This window comes from Triturus cristatus, chromosome 9, assembly GCF_964204655.1.
Source record: "Triturus cristatus chromosome 9, aTriCri1.1, whole genome shotgun sequence".
NCBI classification, from domain to species: domain Eukaryota; kingdom Metazoa; phylum Chordata; class Amphibia; order Caudata; family Salamandridae; genus Triturus; species Triturus cristatus.
This window is the reverse complement of record NC_140592.1, coordinates 16,346,121-16,369,605: the sequence shown is the minus strand read 5'-3', so window position 1 is coordinate 16,369,605 and position 23,485 is coordinate 16,346,121. Positions and strand designations below refer to the sequence as shown.

The 23,485-nt window shown below is 50.8% G+C and overlaps 1 protein-coding gene across 2 annotated transcripts in view; it reads left to right on the top strand.

Moving 5' to 3' along the window:
* PDZRN3 (PDZ domain containing ring finger 3) overlaps positions 1 to 23,485 on the top strand; it is a 592,520-nt gene that overhangs the window by 31,444 nt on the left and 537,591 nt on the right. Inside the window, exon 2 of one of the 2 annotated variants that reach the window (XM_085624238.1) lies at positions 22,503 to 22,589. The exons of the other annotated variant lie outside the window; for it this stretch is intronic. Within the exon in view, the coding sequence (XP_085480364.1) occupies positions 22,503 to 22,589 (87 nt within the window). The remainder of the gene's footprint in view (positions 1 to 22,502; positions 22,590 to 23,485) is intronic. 2 annotated transcript variants of the gene reach the window in all.

The window sequence follows — 23,485 nt, the reverse complement described above, 5'->3', positions numbered from 1 at the left end:
AGCAGGGTGCAGGGAGAGAGCAGGGTGAAGGCAGAGAGCAGGGAGAGAGCAGGGTGCAGGGAGAGAGCAGGGTGCAGGGAGAGAGCAGGGTGCAGGGAGAGAGCAGGGTGCAGGGAGGGAGCCAGGTGAAGGCCGAGAGCCAGGTGCAGGGAGAGAGCTGGGTACAGGCAGAGAGCCGGGTGCAGGCAGAGAGCCAGGTGAAGGCAGAGAGCCAGGTGCAGGAAGAGAGCCAGGTGCAGGAAGAGAGGCAGGTGCAGGCAGAGAGCTGGGTGAAGGCAGAGAGCCGGGTGAAGGAAGAGAGCCGGATGCAGGGAGAGAGCGGGTGAAGGCCGAGAGCCGGGTGCAGGCAGAGAGCCGGGTGCAGGCAGAGAGCCAGGTTGCTGGGAGAGAGCCAGGTGCAGGGAGAGAGCAGGGTGCAGGGAGAGAGCAGGGTGCAGGGAGAGAGCAGGGTGCAGGGAGAGAGCAGGGTGCAGGGAGAGAGCAGGGTGCAGGGAGAAAGCAGGGTGCAGGGAGAGAGCAGGGTGAAGGCAGAGAGCCAGGTGAAGGCAGAGAGCAGGGAGAGAGCAGGGTGCAGGGAGAGAGCAGGGTGCAGGGAGAGAGCAGGGTGCAGGGAGAGAGCAGGGTGCAGGGAGGGAGCCAGGTGAAGGCCGAGAGCCAGGTGCAGGGAGAGAGCTGGGTGAAGGCAGAGAGCCGGGTGCAGGCAGAGAGCCAGGTGCAGGGAGAGAGCCAGGTTGCTGGGAGAGAGCCAGGTGCAGGGAGAGAGCAGGGTGCAGGGAGAGAGCCGGGTGCAGGCAGAGAGCCAGGTGCAGGCAGAGAGCTGGGTGAAGGCAGAGAGCCGGGTGCAGGCAGAGAGCCGGGTGCAGGCAGAGAGCCAGGTTGCTGGGAGAGAGCCAGGTGCAGGGAGAGAGCAGGGTGCAGGGAGAGAGCAGGGTGCAGGGAGAGAGCAGGGTGCAGGGAGAGAGCAGGGTGCAGGGAGAGAGCAGGGTGCAGGGAGAAAGCAGGGTGCAGGGAGAGAGCAGGGTGAAGGCAGAGAGCCAGGTGAAGGCAGAGAGCAGGGAGAGAGCAGGGTGCAGGGAGAGAGCAGGGTGCAGGGAGAGAGCAGGGTGCAGGGAGAGAGCAGGGTGCAGGGAGGGAGCCAGGTGAAGGCCGAGAGCCAGGTGCAGGGAGAGAGCTGGGTGAAGGCAGAGAGCCGGGTGCAGGCAGAGAGCCAGGTGCAGGGAGAGAGCCAGGTTGCTGGGAGAGAGCCAGGTGCAGGGAGAGAGCAGGGTGCAGGGAGAGAGCCGGGTGCAGGCAGAGAGCCAGGTGCAGGCAGAGAGCTGGGTGAAGGCAGAGAGCCGGGTGCAGGCAGAGAGCCGGGTGCAGGCAGAGAGCCAGGTTGCTGGGAGAGAGCCAGGTGCAGGGAGAGAGCAGGGTGCAGGGAGAGAGCAGGGTGAAGGCAGAGAGCCGGGTGCAGGCAGAGAGCCAGGTTGCTGGGAGAGAGCCAGGTGCAGGGAGAGAGCAGGGTGCAGGGAGAGAGCAGGGTGAAGGAAGAGAGCCAGGTGAAGGCAGAGAGCCGGGTGCAGGAAGAGAGCCGGGTGCAGGGAGGGAGCCAGGTGAAGGCCGAGAGCCGGGTGCAGGCAGAGAGCCGGGTGCAGGCAGAGAGCCAGGTTGCTGGGAGAGAGCCAGGTGCAGGGAGAGAGCAGGGTGCAGGGAGAGAGCAGGGTGAAGGCAGAGAGCCAGGTGAAGGCCAGCCAAACCAGGAACCACAAGACAATAAACAGGAAAGCCAGGAGCGGAGTACGGACTGGACCCTAAAGAAATTAAGGCCCAAAAGACAGATTTAAAAGGGTCAGAATAACCATAGAATCCAGGAACCAAGCAAGAGAGTTGGAAACCAAAACCAGGACGTGATCTAGAAAGGGCATGAAGACAGAGGGAACTACATGGACCATAATGCATCAGGAAGACCAGGAGTGCATAGTGAAGAGACACTAAGTATGCTAGGTGGAAATGTGTGGATGTAAAGGCTGGCTCCCAAAGGGCCCCGAAGAGCAGGCTCTAGTTGCAGGAAGTTGGAACCCTGACCTAAACTTGTAACAATCACTCATCGGAAAACTGTTGATGATTTCTTTGACTGTTTCTCACGGTTAGGAGACCAACCGTTTTGCCTTTAGTTCCTGACCTCTTATAACTCTGCTCACTTCTTCTGTGTGCTGCCGTAATGATGAGGTGAGACATTTAACAAACCTGAAGTGGAAAAACACCCAGGAACAAAAAGAACAGAAAATACAAAATATGATACACAATTAAACAAAAGCTGAACATTCAGGTAATAAACATTAACTGACAAAAACACACAACCTTCTAGGAGGTTGTCTGAATCCACTTACACCCTTGACTCTTGAAGCCACGGTACCTTCACCATTACCCAGCAATTCTAAGCGATTTCCACACACCCCATTTTGATCACATCTTTGGGCATAATTGTTTAATCTTACAATAAAATCTTCTTCTGTGTCCTCTTCATCAGCTCCGGGATTGTACCCATCAGGGCACTTGGCTACTCTCCTGACATTCCAACCTTTACCATCTTGGGTGACTGCACTATCAGTGAACACGTTAAGAATGTTCATGGCTTTTCCAAATCTGGCTGTTCCATTACTGATAAGCCCCGGCCTTAAGATTCTTACCCAAACCGCTACTTTGAACTCATGTGGTTTTGCCTTCCATTCACCATAACCCTGGGTGTAGTTCGCGTAGTAGCGCTACGCGTAGCTACGTGAAGTACACTTTGCACTATGCGAGATACGCGTAGCACTACGCGAACTGCTTAGTACGCTGTTCGCGATGATTGCACAGTGCCGGATGCTTGTCCGCACTGTGAAATCATTGAAAACGGCATCTTGCACAGTGCACGCGATTGTTTTCTGCCGCTCGAGTAGGTTTTTACTCGAGCGGCAGCTTTCTCAACGCGGACTGGTAGTTTCTCATCGCGAGCGGTCGTGAGCATACGCGACCATTTGCAATGAGAAACCTGACCTCCCCGCGTTGAGAATCTCGCCGGGAGGTTTATTTTCCACGCTCGCTATCGGCAACTTGATGTTGCTGATAGCGAACGAGGAAAAAGTCTCGCCAGGATGTCATTTTGCTCGCTCGCGGTCGCCAACTTGACATTGAGGACCGTGAGCGAGCAAAAAATGGCAACTACACTACACTACGCAATTTTGCACTGTGCTTTGTGCAATTCGCATAGCGCGAATTAGCACAAACTACGCAAACTTCGCGAGCGTAGCGTAGTTGTCCTCCCAGGGTTACATCATACCACAGTTTAGCTTTCTCTTGCTTTCTCCTCACCCACATTGCAGTTTCTTTAACACCATCTTCTTATTCTCTTGTGCACTTTTCCTTGAACCACCAAGGACATAAACTAGATACCAGATCCCATCCTTTTAACAATTTAAAAGGACTAATTTCAGTAATTGTGTGTGGGGTAATGCAATATAGCCACAAGTTCTCTCTAAGGGAGCTCTTCCAATCACCTCCTCGCTTAAATGCTTCTACCATGTACCCTTTCAACACACGGTTGAACCTCTCAACTTGACCATTTCATGAGGTTCGTAAAATGAAGTCATCACGTATTTTAATCCTGTAATGCCTAAGAAAGGCTCCTACTTCTGCTGACGTGAGCTGTACCCCATTGTCAGTGACCAACGTAGAAGGGCACCCCTCGCGTGCACACACCTCTTTTGAGAACTCTAATACTGCGCCAGAGGTGGCTTGAGAGACACATTTCACTTCTGGCCATTTAGAATGATGGTCAGTCATGACTAAAGCAAAGAGGGAATCAATTGGTAAAAAATTAAAACACAACGAGATGATGGACGGAGCGCTGAAACTTTTCAGACACTCACCCGCAGTGACAGATGTGGGTTGAATTCACTCTCGTTCTTTAGCTCACTTTGCCGCCCCAGTTCAGACATGGCCATATGCAGATCAGTCTCACCCTGTTCCTCATGGGAACAGTCCACCCCCAACTGCCAAGCCAGGTCTTCCCTGGACCAGAAACAAGCATCCGGGACCGGTTTCGGGGTAACTCCCCTCATCAGCAAGGCTAGCTTGAATCCAATGGCAAAGTGAGTGTGGGAAACAATGGATTTGGGCCCAGATCTCTATACTGGGGTGAATGTTTGACATTGATCAGCATTCTGTCCATCAATCGTTCTTTTTGCCTGAGATATCTTAAGCAATTTTTTTCCACAGTTCTTTAGGCCACTCAACACTTTTCAAGGGGGGGTATTCATTTTTAGCATTTGTGCACTAGAAGTGCGCACATCACATTCTCTGGCTGTACGATCAATGACCCTATCCAAATCAGGCCACCAAAAATAATTCTGTACCAGACGTTTCATGGCAGACATTCCGGGTGACTTTTATGCACCAGTTTAAGAATTAATTCCTGTATTCCTTTAGGGAGAAAACACTTACTCCCTTTAAACATTATGTTCCCTTCCAACTCCAGTTCATCTGCTACATTGAACATGGGTGGGAATTCAGAACTGACATCCCTCTTTCTTGCCCACTCTTGTACATATTTGGGCGGAGTTTGGGGAGTTGTGCTATGAGGAACTCCGCGAAGTGGCAACAAAAACTCCACCGCACTACGGGGAGCTCCACAAGCGGCAGAGATCCTTTGAAAAATGCTGTTTGCGGTAATTGCACAGTGCGGATGCTTGTCCGCACTGTGTAATCATCGCGGACGGCACCTTGCACAGCGCAAGCGGTCCCTTCTTTCCCTTTTCTGCCGCTCAAGTAGATTTTTACTCAAGCGGCAGCTTTCTCAACGCGAACAAGCAGTTTCTCATTGTGAGCAATCGTTGAGAACTCTCGCCGGGATGTTTATTTTCCACACTTATGCTCGCCAACTTGATGTTGCGAACGAGCAAAAATCTTGCCGGGAGGTTGATTTTCCTTGCTCGCAGTCGCTAACTTGACATTGATGAACGCGAGCGAGGAAAAAAACTTCGCTCCGCTATGTGGAGCGGAGTCTTTGGGAATTCCGCGAGCTCCACGTAACGCGGAGTGTGGGAAATTCCGCAAACTCCGCGAGCAGAGCGGAGTTCACAGCCCAGGCTTAGTAATTTGCCAGCGGTCATCCACATATTCACATTCTTTCCACGATTCTTCAGAAATTTCTCCAAACTCTCCGGGCACTATATCCTTAATGGTGGCAGCCATTTCACATTCATTAATCATTCCAGAGTCATTCTGCTGACACGGGAGGCTAACCGCAAATCAGCAGTTTCATTTTTCTTCCCTGACACATATTCAGTCCTAAAACTGTACTCGTGAAGCTTAGACGCTAGTCTTGCAATCTGTGCTGTGGAATTCCAACCACCCCCAGGAGATAGTATGGTCACCAGTGGCTTGTGTTCTGTTCTTAGTACAAACCTACTGACCCATGCGTAATTCCGATAATGATCGATCGCCTACACACAAGCGATAAATTCCCTCTCAATAACGCATACATGCTTTCAGTTTCATTAAGAGTGCGAGATACAAAAGCAACATTCACTCTTCCTTGCCACTCCTCTGTGATAGCACCAGGCCTGGGTGTAAGCGGAACTGCGGGAAGTGACAAAAAAACTGCGGAGTTCCGCAAGCAGCAGACTGCAGAGTGAACCTCAGGGCAGGCTGATCTCCCTGCCGTTTGGGTAGAAATTCTAACCTACCACAGCACATGCAGAGAATCCGCAGTGAAAGAAGAATGAAGCGGCGCGTGCATGGACCAGGCACAGCACAAGCAGAGAATCCACAGTGAAAGAAGAATGAAGCGGTGCGTGCATGGACCAGGCACAGCACATGCAGAGAATCTGCAGTGAAAGAAAATGAAGCTGCGCGTGCATGGACCAGGCACAGCACATACAGAGAATCCACAGTGAAAGAAGAATGAAGCGGTGCGTGCATGGACCAGGCACAGCACATGCAGAGAATCCACAGTGAAAGAAGAATGGAGCTGCGCGTGCATGGACCAGGCACAGCACATGCAGAGAATCCACAGTGAAAGAAGAATGGAGCTGCGTGTGCATGGACCAGGCACAGCAAATGCAGAGAATCTGCAGTGAAAGAAGAATGGAGCTTAGCGTGCATGGACCAGGCACAGCACATGCAGAGAATCCACAGTGAGAGAAGAATGGAGCTGCGCGTGCATGGACCAGGCACAGCACATGCAGAGAATCCACAGTGAAAGAAGAATGAAGCTGCGCGTGCATGGACCAGGCACAGCACATGCAGAGAATCCACAGTGAAAGAAGAATGGAGCTGCGCGTGCATGGACCAGGCACAGCACATGCAGAGAATCCGCAGTGAAAGAAGAAGGGAGATGCGCGTGCATGGACCAGGCACAGCACATGCAGAGAATCCACAGTGAAAGAAGAATGGAGCTGCGCGTGCATGGACCAGGCACAGTAAATGCAGAGAATCCGCAGTGAAAGAAGAATGGAGCTGCGCGTGCATGGACCAGGCACAGCCAATGCAGAGAATCCGCAGTGAAAGAAGAATGGAGCTGCGCGTGCATGGACCAGGCAATGAGGAGGGTTCAAGGCGCTACAGAGATTACTTCTAAACAGCCACCTCATTCATCAGTCCAACCTCCTCGCGTTCATAATCCTGTGTATCAGCACAAAGGATCCCACGCTGCCACTGAGAGGCTAAAATAAAACTCCCACCAACTGACCGGGGTATTTATTCTGAGTTTAGCACCACAACAGACAGCCCCACAAGTGTTGCCCCCACAAGTCTGTTCACAGCCGGTTCATCGACTCTGAACGGTTCCTGGAAACAATTACATTTCTGCCCTGACATTCGATCTCTCTGCTCCCGAAAACAGCTGCTGTCTTGGGACAGAAAGGTTTCACCCAGTGCTGATGAACTTGCACATTAAACCCAGGTTAGGGTGCACCCGGTGCAACCAAGCTTGTTTGGCCGCAAGTCAACAGTTGTGAGATTCTGGCGCCATGAACTTAAAAAGGATTGCAATGTTATATTGTGAGCAGTACAGTGAGTTCACAGCAGACTTTCCAGCCTTCGGCAGGTCACTCTTCAAGGGCAGAGACAAGAAGGCACTGACCCCTGACGTCATTCCTGCCCCATAGCTCCCGACTGGAACGAGCCCTGTGTAAGGCTTGACACCCATGAACCAGGCGCGAGCAAAGTGCTGTGATGCAGACACTTCTGGGCGCATCGGAATTTGTATTTATTTTGATGTATTATAAAGCGCTAAATTGTCATCTGAGGACTTCTAGACACAAATGATTATTTTGCTTCAGTAGCTCAGATAAGAAGCTCACAGCAGTGCAATAATCGTGAAACATTCCAGTTTTGAGCCCTGCCTGGCAGAGGAAGGGCATCCCTCAGAGATGCCCAAAGGCAGACTGTGTTTGTGACTCAGCTCATGTGGGTGGTAGAGTTAATGTGCTTTGAGGATTCAGGGTGGGTGGGGGGGTAATGTGCTTTGAGGATTCAGGCTGGGTGGGGGGGGGGTAATGTGCTTTGAGGATTCAGGGTGGGTGGGGGGGTAATGTGCTTTGAGGATTCAGGGTGGGCGGGGGAGTTAATGTGCTTTGAGGATTCAGGGTGGGCGGGGGAGTGATGTACTTTGAGGATTCAGGGTGGGTGGGGGAGTTAATGTGCTTTGAGGATTCAGGGTGGGTGGGGGAGTTAATGTGCTTTGAGGATTCAGGGTGGGTGGGGGGGTAATGTGCTTTAAGGATTCAGGGTGGGTGGGGGGGTAATGTGCTTTGAGGATTCAGGGTGGGCGGGGGAGTTAATGTGCTTTGAGGATTCAGGGTGGGCGGGGGAGTGATGTGCTTTGAGGATTCAGGGTGGGTGGGGGAGTTAATGTGCGTTGAGGATTCAGGGTGGGTGGGGGAGTAATGTGCTTTGAGGATTCAGGGTGGGTGGGGGAGTAATGTGCTTTGAGGATTCAGGGTGGGTGGGGGAGTTAATGTGCTTTGAGAATTCAGGGTGGGTGGGGGAGTGATGTGCTTTGAGGATTCAGGGTGGGTGGGGGAGTTAATGTGCTTTGAGGATTCAGGATGGGTGGGGGAGTTAATGTGCTTTGAGGATTCAGGGTGGGTGGGGGAGTTAATGTGCTTTGAGGATTCAGAGTGGGTGGGGGAGTAATGTGCTTTGAGGATTCAGGGTGGGTGGGGGAGTTAATGTGCTTTGAGGATTCAGGGTGGGTGGGGGAGTTAATGTGCTTTGAGGATTCAGGGTGGGTGGGGGAGTTAATGTGCTTTGAGGATTCAGGGTGGGTGGGGGAGTTAATGTGCTTTGAGGATTCAGGGTGGGTGGGGGAGTTAATGTGCTTTGAGGATTCAGGGTGGGTGGGGGAGTGATGTGCTTTGAGGATTCAGGGTGGGTGGGGGAGTTAATGTGCTTTGAGGATTCAGGATGGGTGGGGGAGTTAATGTGCTTTGAGGATTCAGGGTGGGTGGGGGAGTTAATGTGCTTTGAGGATTCAGGGTGGGTGGGGGAGTAATGTGCTTTGAGAATTCAGGGTGGGTGGGGGAGTTAATGTGCTTTGAGGATTCAGGGTGGGTGGGGGAGTAATGTGCTTTGAGGATTCAGGGTGGGTGGGGGAGTAATGTGCTTTGAGGATTCAGGGTGGGTGGGGGAGTTAATGTGCTTTGAGGATTCAGGGTGGGTGGGGGAGTAATGTGCTTTGAGGATTCAGGGTGGGTGGGGGAGTGATGTGCTTTGAGGATTCAGGATGGGTGGGGGAGTGATGTGCTTTGAGGATTCAGGATGGGTGGGGGAGTTAATGTGCTTTGAGGATTCAGGGTGGGTGGGGGAGTTAATGTGCTTTGAGGATTCAGGGTGGGTGGGGGAGTAATGTGCTTTGAGGATTCAGGGTGGGTGGGGGAGTGATGTGCTTTGAGGATTCAGGGTGGGTGGGGGAGTAATGTGCTTTGAGGATTCAGGGTGGGTGGGGGAGTGATGTGTACCAAATAATTTCAATCTTATGGACAGCAACAAAACGATTTAAACCAAGTATTCATTAAAGCGACTGGTGTGGTGTTGGCTGGCAGTCTTTCGACTTGTTCAACGCTTGTTTTGTGTTTTTATGGTTTTTTAACTGGTTATTGAGGGAGCTCCCGAGCCTTCAACAGTAATTATAAAAAGATTGACTAAAAGCAAAAATATTTGTGGTTTAAAAAAGAACTCATTGGCCAAGTAGCACCTGGCACTGAGGGGAAGTGCTCTGTGTTTGGGGAGTCCTTGTCACAGGACAGAATGGCATCACTCACAGTGAAGTTAGCCAATGGTTGAAGTGGGCGGACCCATTTCCCCACACTGTATTGGGCGTAAAAAAACTATGAATGACACAACAGCCCAGTGGATAGTAAGGGTTGGCTAAAAGTCCTGTTAGTCCTTTTCACAGTATTTAGCCCCGGAGACCACTCCACGCTTCCTCTACAGCAGGGCTGGGTGGGCTTTAATCAATCTCGATCACATGCCATCCGAATATTACATATCACTCTGTTCAGACATCAGCAAGTACAGTCAAGGGCACAGTCCCTCGAGGACCCATGTTAACCCCAGTTCTGTTGAACCTGTACCTTGTCCCACTAGCTTGTGCAGGACGGTCTGAAGCCAGGGTTATCCAAGGAGGGTCTGAGCCCTGTGCTGTCCCAGGAGGGTCTGAAGCCAGGAGGGTCTGAAGCAAGGAGGGACTGAAGCCAGGAGGGTCTGAAGCAAGGAGGGTCTGAAGCCAGGAGGGTCTGAAGCAAGGAGGGTCTGAAGCCAGGAGGGTCTGAAGCAAGGAGGGACTGAAGCCAGGAGGGTCTGAAGCCAGGAGGGTCTGAAGCCAGAGGGCCTGAAGCCGGTGATGTCTCAGGAGGGTCTGAAGCCGGTGATGTCTCAGGAGGGCCTGAAGCCAGGAGGGTCTGAAGCCGGTGGTGTCCAAGGAGGGTCTGAAGCCGGTGGTGTCGAAGGAGGGTCTGAAGCCGGTGTTTTCTCAGGAGGGTCTGAAGCCGGTGTTGTCCCCAAGGGTCTGAAGCTGGTGTTGTCCCGAGGGTCTGAAGCCGGTGTTGTCGCAGGAGGGTCTGAAGCCGGTGTTGTCCCCGAGGGTCTGAAGCCGGTGTTGTCGCAGGAGGGTCTGAAGCTGGTGTTGTCCCGAGGGTCTGAAGCCAGTGTTGTCTCACGAGGGTCTGAAGCCGGTGTTGTCCCCGAGGGTCTGAAACCAGTGTTGTCTCAGGAGGGTCTGAAGCCAGTGTTGTCCCCGAGAGTCTGAAGCCAGTGTTGTCTCACGAGGGTCTGAAGCCGGTGTTGTCCCCGAGGGTCTGAAGCCGGTGTTGTTGCAGGAGGGTCTGAAGCCGGTGTTGTCCCCGAGAGTCTGAAGCCAGTGTTGTCTCACGAGGGTCTGAAGCCGGTGTTGTCTCACGAGGGTCTGAAGCCAGTGTTGTCTCAGGTGGGTCTGAAGCCAGTGTTGTCTCAGGAGGGTCTGAAGCCGGTGTTGTCTCAGGAGGGTCTGAAGCCGGTGTTGTCTCAGGAGGGTCTGAAGCCACGGATGTCCAAGGAGGGTCTGAAGCTGGTGGTGTCCAATGAGGGTCTGAAGCCGGTGTTGTCTCAGGAGGGTCTGAAGCCAGGAGGGCCTGAAGCTGGTGTTGTCTCAGGAGGGTCTGAAGCTGGTGTTGTTGCAGGAGGGTCTGAAGCCGGTGTTGTCCCCGAGAGTCTGAAGCCAGTGTTGTCTCACGAGGGTCTGAAGCCGGTGTTGTCTCAGGTGGGTCTGAAGCCAGTGTTGTCTCAGGAGGGTCCGAAGCCGGTGTTGTCTCAGGAGGGTCTGAAGCCGGTGTTGTCTCAGGAGGGTCTGAAGCCACGGATGTCCAAGGAGGGTCTGAAGCTGGTGGTGTCCAATGAGGGTCTGAAGCCGGTGTTGTCTCAGGAGAGTCTGAAGCCAGGAGGGCCTGAAGCTGGTGTTGTCTCAGGAGGGTCTGAAGTCGGTGGGTCTGAAGCCGGTGGTGTCCAAGGAGGGTCTGAAGCCGGTGTTGTCTCAGGAGGGTCTGAAGCTGGTGTTGTCTCAGGAGGGCCTGAAGCCGGTGTTGTCTCAGGAGGGCCTGAAGCCGGTGTTGTCTCAGGAGGGTCTGAAGACGGTGTTTTCTCAAGAGGGTCTGAAGCCGTGGGTGTCCAAGGAGGGTCTGAAGCTGGTGGTGTCCAAGGAGGGTCTGAGCCCTGTGCTGTCCCAGGAGGGTCTGAAGCCGGTGGTGTCCAAGGAGGGTCTGAAGCCGGTGTTGTCTCAGGAGGGTCTGAAGCCGGTGGTGTCTCAGGAGGGTCTGAAGCCGGTGTTGTCTCAGGAGGGTCTGAGCCCTGTGCTTTCCCAGGAGGGTCTGAAGCTGGTGGTGTCCAAGGATGGTCTGAAGCCGGTGTTGTCTCAGGAGGGTCTGAAGCCGGTGGTGTCCAAAGAGGGTCTGAAGACGGTGGTGTCCAAGAAGAGTCTGAAGCCAGTGTTGTCTCAGGAGGGTCTGAAGCCGGTGGTGTCTCAGGAGGGTCTGAAGCCAGGAGGGTCTGAAGCAGGTGTTGTCTCAGGAGGGCCTGAAGCCGGTGTTGTCTCAGGAGGGTCTGAAGCCAGGAGGGTCTGGAGCCGGTGGTGTCTCAGGAGGGTCTGATACCAGGAGGGTCTGAAGCCGGTGGTGTCTCAGGAGGGTCTGAAGCCGGTGTTGTCTCAGGAGGGTCTGAAGCCGGTGTTGTCTCAGGAGGGCCTGAAGCCGGTGTTGTCCAAGGAGGGTCTGAAGCCGGTGTTGTCTCAGGAGGGTCTGAAGCTGGTGTTGTCTCAGGAGGGTCTGAAGCCGGTGTTGTCTCAAGAGGGTCTGAAGCCGGTGGTGCCCAAGGAGGGTCTGAAGCCGGTGTTGTCTCAGGACGGTCTGAAGCCGGTGTTGTCTCAGGAAGCCGGTGTTGTCTCAGGAGGGTCTGAGCCCTGTGCTGTCCCAGGAGGGTCTGAAGCCGGGAGGGTCTGAAGGCGGTGTTGTCGCAGGAGGGTCTGAAGCCGGTGGTGTCTCAAGAGGGTCTGAAGCCGGTGGTGCCCAAGGAGGGTCTGAAGCCGGTGTTGTCTCAGGACGGTCTGAAGCCGGTGTTGTCTCAGGAAGCCGGTGTTGTCTCAGGAGGGTCTGAGCCCTGTGCTGTCCCAGGAGGGTCTGAAGCCGGGAGGGTCTGAAGGCGGTGTTGTCTCAGGAGGGTCTGAAGCCAGGAGGGTCTGGAGCCGGTGGTGTCTCAGGAGGGTCTGATACCAGGAGGGTCTGAAGCCGGTGGTGTCTCAGGAGGGTCTGAAGCCGGTGTTGTCTCAGGAGGGTCTGAAGCCGGTGTTGTCTCAGGAGGGCCTGAAGCCGGTGTTGTCCAAGGAGGGTCTGAAGCCGGTGTTGTCTCAGGAGGGTCTGAAGCTGGTGTTGTCTCAGGAGGGTCTGAAGCCGGTGTTGTCTCAAGAGGGTCTGAAGCCGGTGGTGCCCAAGGAGGGTCTGAAGCCGGTGTTGTCTCAGGACGGTCTGAAGCCGGTGTTGTCTCAGGAAGCCGGTGTTGTCTCAGGAGGGTCTGAGCCCTGTGCTGTCCCAGGAGGGTCTGAAGCCGGGAGGGTCTGAAGGCGGTGTTGTCGCAGGAGGGTCTGAAGCCGGTGGTGTCCAAGGAGGGTCTGGAGCCGGTGGTGTCTCAGGAGGGTCTGAAGCTTGGGAGGGTCTGAAGGCGGTGTTGTCGCAGGAGGGTCTGAAGGCGGTGTTGTCGCAGGAAGGTCTGGAGCCGGTGGTGTCTAGGAGGGTCTGAAGCCGGTGGTGTCCAAGGAGGGTCTGAAGCCAGTGTTGTCTCAGGAGGGTCTGGTGCCAGGAGATCTACTCAGTGTATAACTGATTTATTTCCAATGAGCCCTTGTAATGTTAATCTATCACATGCGCAATGGTGTAACGCAGAATGATGGGCCCCTGCAGAATGTTTTGAGGGTCCCCGAGGGTCCCATTTCACAGGTAGGTTTCTAGGCCGTGGATTGAATGGGGGCTGCCCTCAAAGCTGGGGGCTCCCCTCTGTTCTGGAGTAATGGAGGCACCTGCGTTACCTCTCTGTGCATTCAGTCTCTTGAACATCTGACTTGTCTTGGTCTCTCCAGGGCCAAGGCTGGACCCCCCAAGCCCTGGCCCTGACATGCAAAGCACATGAACATTTGAAACGCATGGGTGTCCGTGGCCCCCACCTGCGCGAGCTGCGGTGAAACTGGAAGGTCCAGGGGGAGAGGGGGGTTTAATGCAGTGTACCAACCAAGGCAGAGCTGGGAACCCGCACAAAAAAAAGCGCTGTTCTGGACCATCTCTGCCAGGCGCTATATGTACATATAGTTCTCTTTATAGGTCGTGTGGTTAGACCCCAGAGTGGGCCAAACTTCCTTGGAATGTTCCCTGGGCCTGGAGAAGGGAAGTTATTTCGGACTGGGCTGGGGAGGTGTGTGTGCACTTTGGCCTTCACAGCTGCGCCTGACTCCGTGGCCTCCTGCTTGAACTTTGCCCCACCTCCTTCTTTCCTGCGGGTCGAGCCGTGCCCTGCCGTGTTATTTTAATGCAGCCTGTGTTTGCGCGAGAGCGCTTAGGTCTTCGAGGCGCTGTGGGCCGTGCCCTGCCGTGTTATCTTAATGCAGCGTGTGTTTGCACGAGAGCGCTTAGGTCTTCGAGGCGCTGCTTGTGTTCGCCTCTCTGCCAGCTGGAGCTGTCCTTGACCAGGGCTGTGTGCTCCTCGGAGCTCTTCATTGGGAGTGTTTGGCAGTTTGTTTGAGCCGGGGCTGAGATGGCTGCTGTAGTTTCTGAGTGTGATGCTGTGCAGGAGTCAAGGACAGGAGCCTTGTGCGTCTGCTCTCGGCCTTGTCTCAAGGTTTATCTTATTTTACTTGTGATGCAGAGTTTTGAGAAGTCCTTTCAGGGTGGGGCAGAGGAAAGCTGCCCCGTTACAAGACACCTATTGAACGCACATAGCCATAGTGTAAAAATATTGCACAATACACCGAATAACATCCGATTGGGACATTTTGTTAGGCCTGGGCTGTGAACTTCACTCCACGGGTGGAGTTTGCAGAGTTTTCCACACTCTGCACTCTGTGGGGCACGCAGTGTTTTTTCCTCACTCGCGCTCGCCAACGTTTAGTTGGCGAGCGCGAGTGAGGAAATCCAATGCTAGACCGGATAGCATGTGACCGCTCGCATTGAGGAAGCATCTGTTTGCGCTGAGGAAGCTGCCGCTCGAGTAGTAATCTAGTCAAGTGTCGGATAGAAGCAGCGCCCTCGTGCGCTGCTCATGGTGCCGTTGGCGCTGATTTTTCAGTTCAGGACAAACACCCGGCGTTAACAACACATGTGAACGGCATGACCTAAGAAACTCCGCCGCTCGCAGAGCTCCGCCTTGCACAGCAGGGTTTTTCCGCAAACTCCGTCCTGGCCTACATTTTGTACACTTTTTGACCTGTGGATAAAATATATATATATATTTTTTTTACATTTTTGTTCCCAAGTATTTTGAATTAGACCAGTTATTCATTACAAAACGCATGTCCATCCCCGTCTCTGCGGAGCACTTATACCTCTTAAAAAGCATTGGCAAAGCCAAGGGGGCTTTTCTAAGCGACGCTGCTGTGAACCACAGCCAAAAGCGAAAAAAGGGTGCAGTGATGTGCAAGCAGCAGCCACACTGCTTTGTACAAGCACGCATCTGAGATGACATGCGCTTGATTCCAGGTGGATTGTTACATAAGGAAAAATAATTAAAATAAGTAATGCAAATGTGTACTTTAAGGCAGAGGCTCCAGCAGCACTTTGCGGCCTGGGCACCCACCAACCAAAAAAATAAATAAAAGATTAAAATATTTGTAAAAAAAAGACGATGGGCGCAGGGGCAATGGAGTATCGGGAGGTGAAGCATTGGAGAGTGGGTGGAGAGGGTAAAAGCAGCGCACGAGGGAGAATCCCATGGTGCACTGTATGAGACGCACACAACACAGAGCTTTCAACACGAGGGAGACATTAACATGCAGCACAGGGGTGCAGGTTTTCAGCAGGGGGAGAATCACAGAGGAGAGACAGCCAGAAAACACATGCACTCTTAAGCAAAAACTAAAAAGAAGTTCCTTTAAAGTGAGCAGTGGAAGGAAAAAAGCTGGGCTAGATGGTGAAGAGGATATGCTTTAAGGGAGGGACAAAGACAAGATGGACAAGCTGGGACAAGGAAAGTCATCAAATAAAAGTAAGGAAATTAGATTGACAATAAAGCCAACCATTGGTAAGCAATGGGCGGGTTATAAATTCTTGGTCACCCACAGTAGGCAACGAGGCAGCTTGCTCTGTCTGACAGTCTCAGCCTAACAACTGCCAACTCAGACCCCTCCAGCTCTACTCAGACCCTCTCTCTCCCTTGGTATTTCTTCCTCTACTCTTTCTCACTTACGCACACATGTTATCTATCAATTGTTTTTAGTGTCTCATTCTATTTTCCTCTGTCACTTCCTCTCTTGCATTCTTTTACATTCTTGCTCTTGACTTCTCCCTCCTTCTTTCTTTCCCTCTTGCCCTTCCGTCAGACTTGTTTTGTCACTTTCTCTTGTCCTCCTCTCCGCCCTCTTTCCATTCCTTTTCTCCCAATCTCTTTCGCTCCATCTCCTTTCTTTTCTCCCCTCATCTACCACCCCACGCCTTCTTTCTGCCTTTTATCGCTCTCTATTTCTCATTTTCATTCACCCTCTTTCTTTTTCTTTTTTCAACTCTCAACTCTGTATACCTTCATTACATTCTCTCTCTATTCCACTCCTCTTGCTACGTATCGCTCCCTTTTCTCTTTCCTCTAGATCTGTAGCTCTGTAATTCCTTCTTTCTCCCCCTCTCTGTTTGTCTTGCTCCCTTTTTTCTATTCCTCTGTGTATCTATAGTTCTCTCTCTTGCTCTTAATATGTTCACCATCCCATTTCTCAATGTGTTTGCTAACCTTATGTTTAACGTCTTACAGTCATTGTTAAAGAACAAACCTCAACCACATCTGGTATTTAAATGGATTAGTTGTTAAAACATAGCATACTTAACATTGTTTGTGACAAAACAAATTAGGAATCTAAATGTCTGCACAATTAAGCCCCGCTGTTCTTTGCGTTAAATAAGTAAAAACATTGTTGCCCGAACACCCAAAACAGAGGGTTATTTACAAAATAATGCCCCTTGTACATTTTGGTTCCCTGTGTCTTGCAAAATGATGCGCGCCATCCCATGTTCTGAGCTGTGTAAACGGGGGGTGGGGTGGGGTGGGATGGGGTGTGTGTTGGCTCCCTCACCTACCGACCCCTTGTAAGAGCGGTGGATGGGTGGGGGGGTGAGGTGGGGTGTGTGTTGGTTCCCTCACCGACCGACCCCCTGTAAGAGCGGTGGATGGGGGGGGGTGAGGTGGGGTGTGTGTTGGCTCCCTCACTGACCGACCCCCTGTAAGAGCGGTGGATGGGGGTGGGGTGGGGTGAGGTGGGGGTGTGTGTTGGCTCCCTCACCTACCGACCCCTTGTAAGACCGGTGGATGGGGGGGGGTGAGGTGGGGGTGTGTTGGCTCCCTCACCGACTGACCCCCTGTAAGAGCGGTGGTTCCTAGCTTCAAACATACAGTAGTATGAGCTCCCTGAATGTTTTGCCTCCTTCTTTTGATATACTTTGTTGTTGTGCAAACTGCTATTCTTTTTGGATGTCCATATGTTATTTCCCCTCGGTGGCCTCTTCTCTGTCTGAATTGCTGTCTCTTCAGATTTCAGTCTCTTCATGATGTTTCCGGCGCATATATTCACCACTTGACTTGTTTTTAGGTCTCGGCTAGCGAAGGCTGCGCTTGCGCAGTCTCGCTCGCGAGATTTAATGAGTTTGAGAAGAGGGGCTTGCACCCGCCCCTTTTCTCTCCTGTTCTCCATTGGCTGGCCTCTTAAATGCTGGCCAGCCACTGGAGAAGAGGTCCAGTCACTCCGATTATGCCCCGTCCTTTTCAGATCGGGGGGCGTGTTTTTTGCGAGAAGTCTCAGGGAGGAGACAACAGCAAAACACGCCCCCCAATCCGAAAAGGACACTCCCTTTCTCCGAGGCATTTTCTGCTGTGCCTCGGAGAAAGGCGGTGGTGTCCCGGCGTTGCTCCCTCACCTGATCTCCTACTGTACGGCAGGAGCTCTGTGCTTGGCCGCTGAGGTGACGGACCCGCGTCATGGGCAGCGTCCGTGCTCATTCCGTAACCCGGAGTCTCCGCTCTCACATCCAAGGTATCCACACAAAGGCGCTGCCCCCCACACCTGACCCCAAGCACAAAGAGCCCTGCTGAATGGGCAAAGTTTGCACTTTAATTTATATCGCCGTTTTTGACTCGGCAGCAAAACATTTAGCCAACATGGCGATCTCTATCAATTAAACAAGCAGGCGTTATCAGGACTCGGTTCGCATGTAACACCAAGTTCACAATTTTCTGTTTCAAAATTTACCTGACACAAAACAAGAAACAACCACTTTTCATTCAGCAAGAAAAAAAAACGCAAACCTTTCGGTTTAATGGTGGGGACGAGAAAGCTACTCCTAAGTGATATGGCGTAGCTACGGGTTATGGTATTTTTTGTAACTTGTGCCTCAACAGGACAATATGGTGAGTTCTCTTCGGGATTACTCAGTAGAGTGAAGCAGCCTTAACACTCTTCCAGACACAGACCCCCTCTCTCGTCACAGATCGGACCTTTCGTCGAGCCCCTCACACAGCTTTCCTCCCTCCATTTCCACTTTCACCAAAGCAGGCTCCTCACTCAGCACGGTCTCGGTTTGTCCGTCACCGATGTCCCTGCCTTTCCTTCCCAATGGTTAGCGGTGCTCCCGGGCTTGTATATAGATAGAATAGGCAGGAGAGGCAGTGGTATGAGTTTAGCACCCTAAAACACGAGGTGGACACTAGTTGCCGATCCTTGGAGTGGGTCTAGGCCTCCAAAATATAGAATGGTGTCCACAGCGCCTCTACATACCTCAAATCTGACGGGCGCGTGCACCTCGAAACGCACCTATCCGATGTTTCAGATCAGACCGCTCCTGCGACTTCACTCCTCTAGAGGGCGCTGTTCCTTTGTTGTTTGATCCTAAGAGCTACAAAGCTAAACATACACTTATGTGCATTAGGATAACAGTTAAGTGCCAGGGCCACGGAAATTATGCGACAGGGGGCAACCAAACTATGTGTCGGGAATTACTTAATTATGCGCCAATAAAAGGCAAAATATATTGTGGCACATTTTGTAAAAGTATTGCCTCACATATTTTACATTGTTTATATATGTTAACACTTACGGTTTCATTCACATCATTAGAACCAGTCGGACACCCAAATACAGCAACAAGCAACGAATGACGACCAGTCATACTTTGCAAGGGCCTTCCACTGAGCAGCAACACGGGTTGCGGCGTTTTAGTAACCTGATCCGTTTGGCCTAGAAACAGGTTTTTTTTTTTAAATCAGCAGATTATGCAGCAGGTGATGAATTATGTGGCAAAACCATAATTACGTGGAAAACGCTGCAGCCGCAAAATCCCAGCATTTCAGTGACCCAGATTATATATAGCACGCTTCATAAAGTGCAGACTTTGAATGAAGATATCATTGTAAACTAGCATAGTGAATTAAATAGTTTATGCCGAGATCTATGTAGAACTGCTAGCGCAAAGTTTTCAGTTCGAGAAAAGAGGATTGGGCCTTTCATCTATCCGAAGGTCGATATAACGAGCATCCATTTTGATTCAAGGAAATAACCCTTTACAAAAATGTTAAAAGTTAAGTGCTTTCTATAAATTATTTACACTCCTAGAAATCTATTTTATCTCCTACATTTAAAAGCAAATTAGTAAAATGCACCCATTTCACAAGTACATTTAAAACCCGCCTGTTTTAGAGTACCGAAACAGCAAAAGGAAAGGCACCGACCTGAGGCTAAGCAGAGGCACTTTAATAGAATTTTAGTAAAATTATATATTTATAGAAAATTTCTATATAACCAGTCTTAAGGTGCTAATCACTAATAGACCCCACAGATCCTTTCCCATGGACATAAAATAAATAACAGTAAGAAGTACGAGCGCGCCTTTTCTTAGTCCTATGCTAAATGCCTCAGGTGAACTCAAAATTATTAGTTTCAATGTAAAACTGTAGGATTCTTCACAAGGACCGGTCAGCTCTCACTGTCCCCGCCCCAATTTGTGCCGGAAACATGCTGCGCATGCGCACTGAATACAGCACTGGACGTTGGTGATCTGCCAGGAACGATAGTGATCGAGACAATCAAACTCCCTCCACGTGACTTTGGATTGGAGGTTCTTCAACTGAGGACATTCTACAGCACACTTTACACTTTTGAAGCACAAAGTGCCCTGTGAGGCGAGAATAGAGATGAGGGTGCACTATTCTCCCACACACGACACCTGGGAGGAGGGTTGTTATCTCCAGGTATATGGCACCTGAGTGGGGCTCACTTCGTGCACCAGTCCAACAGACAGTGAACCTAGAAGGACAAAGGGCTCTAGAGTGGCTGCACTTCGAGGGGCCTTGGGCGTCCATGCCTAGCAGCTTGATACCACATGTCGAATTAGCGGGCATTTCCCATCATCAAAGTAATCTCTAAATGTACATGGCGGTCTATACTCCATATTATTTTTAAGATCATTGTATGTCTTTCCTTGCGATGCTCTACAAGTCAGCCCCACAGTACGCTTTTAAAAGAACAAACCACGTGCACATGCACCTCAGATAGATCTTAAACAGTTGTAATGGTTCATCAACTATACTCAAAACTAAAATTACCTTCTACAGGACACATTAGACAGAGCTCAGTGCAGACAAACGAAACCGTCCAAACATGCCATATGGTTTCCAAAAGCGCTTACCACCACCAATGACTACCCAAGCCTTCAAAACACCGTGTTAGATACAACACCTCACACACATCCAAAAAATGTAAATGTGAACGGGTGTAGAACTTAGGTGGATATCGACGTGCCCACAGCAGCATTCACCCATTACCCTGTACCATCCATCATCAGAGCTGGCCAAGAAGTACACGGGCAGAGCCGAGAGTCTGGCTCGGCTCTGAGAGCCCTGGTATGAGTAGAGCCATGAAAATATTTGGCAAGTGAACCGTGCCACAAACATCAACAAGCATTTACAATGCAACGGTCTCGGCATTGTTAAAGTTAGAGCTATTGGAATTGCTCATGACATTATTTTTGTTTATGTTTTTAAAACATGTAAAGAAACGGCATTGTTATTTACAATGTCAATAGCTTAATCTGTGTGTGGGTGCAAATGCACTAGGTCTCGCATTGGAGAGTGATTAAGCTATTGACATTGTAAATAACAATGCCGTTTCTTGAAATGTTTTAAAAACAAAAACATAAACAAAAATAATGTCATGAGCAATGCCAATAGCTCTAACTTTACCAATGCCGAGACCATTGCATTGTAAATGCTTGTTTGTTTTTTCTTCTCACTAGAAGTGGCTGGTTACTCTCTCTCGGAGTGACTGATTTCTCTAGCTATGATTCGCCTGTCTCTTTGTCTAGAAGTGGCTAATAATTCTCTTTCGAAGTAGCTGGTTATTCTTCCGAGTAATGGCTATTTTTTTTTTAGATTGAAGTGTCTGATTTGCTGATGAATAACCCCGGGCATAGTGGGCGTAGCGGGGCTACGCGGAGGTCCATGGAGTTGCAAAAAATCTCAGAGGAACTCCGCTACGCTATGCCACGCCACCCGCCTCCACCCCCCCTATATTAACAATAATTTCTACATGACTTAAAATTAAATTAAACCCACTTACCTGGCATGCGACGCCCCGGGCTGCCCTCCTCACAAGAAATGTGCATGCGCGGATGCGCGCACATGCTCAGTTTTCTCGAAGAATTACCCAGACGTCAAGGAAGAGGAGGAGGGCAGCCTGGGGATGCCGCATGCCAGGTAAGTAGTTTTAATTTATGTACCTCCTCATAGTGCCCACCAGGGCCAGCTTCTCACACCTCCCATCAGTTCAGTACCTACCAGTGCCAGCCCCTCACACCTCTCATCAGATTTACCTCCTCACAATGCCCACCAGTACCAGCTCCTCACACCTCCCATCGGTTCACTGCCCACCAGTGCCAGCTCCTCACACCTCTCATCGGGTCTACCTCCTCAAAGTGCCACCAGTGCCAGCTCCTTGCACCTCCCATTGGTTCAATACCCATCAGTGCCAGCTCCTCACACCTCCCATTGGGCCTACCTCCACCCAATGCCCACTAGTGCCAGCTTCTCACACCTCCCATCAGTTCTACCTCCTCACAGTGCCCATCAGTGCCAGCTCCTTACACCTCCCATCAGTTCTACTGCCTCACAGTGCCCACCAGTGCCAGCTTCTCACATTTCCCATCAGTTCTACCTCCTCACAGTGCACATCAGTGCCAGCTCCTCACACCTCCCATCAGTTCAGTACCTACCAGTGCCAGCCCCTCACACCTCTCATCAGATTTACCTCCTCACAATGTCCACCAGTACCAGCTCCTCACACCTCCCATCGGTTCACTGCCCACCAGTGCCAGCTCCTCACACCTCTCATCGGGTCTACCTCCTCAAAGTGCCACCAGTGCCAGCTCCTTGCACCTCCCATTGGTTCAATACCCATCAGTGCCAGCTCCTCACACCTCCCATTGGGCCTACCTCCACCCAATGCCCACTAGTGCCAGCTTCTCACACCTCCCATCAGTTCTACCTCCTCACAGTGCCCATCAGTGCCAGCTCCTTACACCTCCCATCAGTTCTACTGCCTCACAGTGCCCACCAGTGCCAGCTTCTCACATTTCCCATCAGTTCTACCTCCTCACAGTGCACATCAGTGCCAGCTCCTCACACCTCCCATCAGATTTACCTTCTCACAGTGCCCACCAGTGCTAACTGCAGACACCTCCCATCAGTTCAATGCCCACCAGTGCCAGCTTTTCACACCTCCCAACACGTGAACTATATTGTGGTAACTCTAAAGGTAGTTTGATTAGAAAAACAAATTGGAAAATCATATATGAGTTATTCAAGTGCTAGCATACCAGGGGGACGGAAAGCCACATCTGAGTGGGCGGGGCCTCAGTGAGCGTCTGAGGGCAGTGGTCCCCAGTTTATTTTCAGTGACATCAGAGGCAGAGGTCTGTGGCCGCAGGGAATGACCGTGGGACATTTAAGAAACGATCTTGAGAGCCCTGTGTGGATATTTAGGGGGAATGACCGCCAATTCTACTGGTCTAAAAAGTATGAAATGTCAAAGCGCTGTGATTAAAATAGTTATCTTAAAATACAGACACTGAAATTTGCCATACATTTGGATGTTTCTAGCTCATAAATGCTGGTATTCTAAAAGTAAATGTCCCCCCTCCCATGATTAAATCTCAATATTTTTATTTCCATCTTATTTTAGCATTTGAATATATTTTTTCGCTTTTACTTGTTCATTGTAGGGCGAAGACACCAAATCCTTGGCCCTTGTTCTCCATCGTGAATCTGGTTCCCTTGGATTTAATATTGTCGGTGGCCGGCCATGTGGGGTACGTCAACATTTGCAATGTCCTTTGGCAGCGCGCAGACTGAGATGCTAGTGACGTCATAGAGACTGTATGCTTTGTTTTCAGTTCCATGTGCAGAAACGTCCGCTCATTAAGACAGGAAAAATGAAATATTTCTTTGTAAGAGAGGAGGAGGTTGTCATTTTTTTCCTATTATCAGTCATGAATTGCTTGTAAAAAAAACAAGCATTTGCAATGCAATAGGTCTCACATTTAAGCAAGTTGGAGCTATTCACATTGCAAATAACAATACCTTTTATTTTGTTTCTCGTTTCTAACACATAAATAAAAGGCTTTGTCTTTTACAATGTCAATAGCTTAAACTCGCGTAAATGCGAGACCTATTGCATTTGAATTGCTTTTTTTTTACTATGCACGACCCATACAAACATTGGGAAAGCCCATATCTCTGTGTCTTGTTATGAAAGGCGAGACCTATTGCCTTTGCCAGTGCTTGATGTACAAAACATTTAAAAAACTTAGAGGATCCTTGGTGAGAAGTGGTTAAACTGCTACATTGACCGACCAGCTATCCTGATCAGAAGTGTCAGTGCACTGCTCTTTAAATATGCAGTCTTTCTAGAAAGAGCTGACACTGCCCCATTAAAAATACATAATTCACTACTGTTGACAGGTGTGGACAGTTTATCAAAACACTTATATTTGGATCTCTGTTTAGAAGTGCAGGTGTCCTATTAAGCATATAACGATGTCCGCCCTGTCCCAAAGAATGGCAGTCGTGATGATGCCAATACTGTGCCAATACTACTGGGAAGTGTAGAGCCTAGAAAGCAAATCAATGGTGCTGAGCTGTTCTTTTGAAAACATATCAGTTCTACAGAGAAGTGTCCGTACTGTCCATGAAATCTATGGTGGGC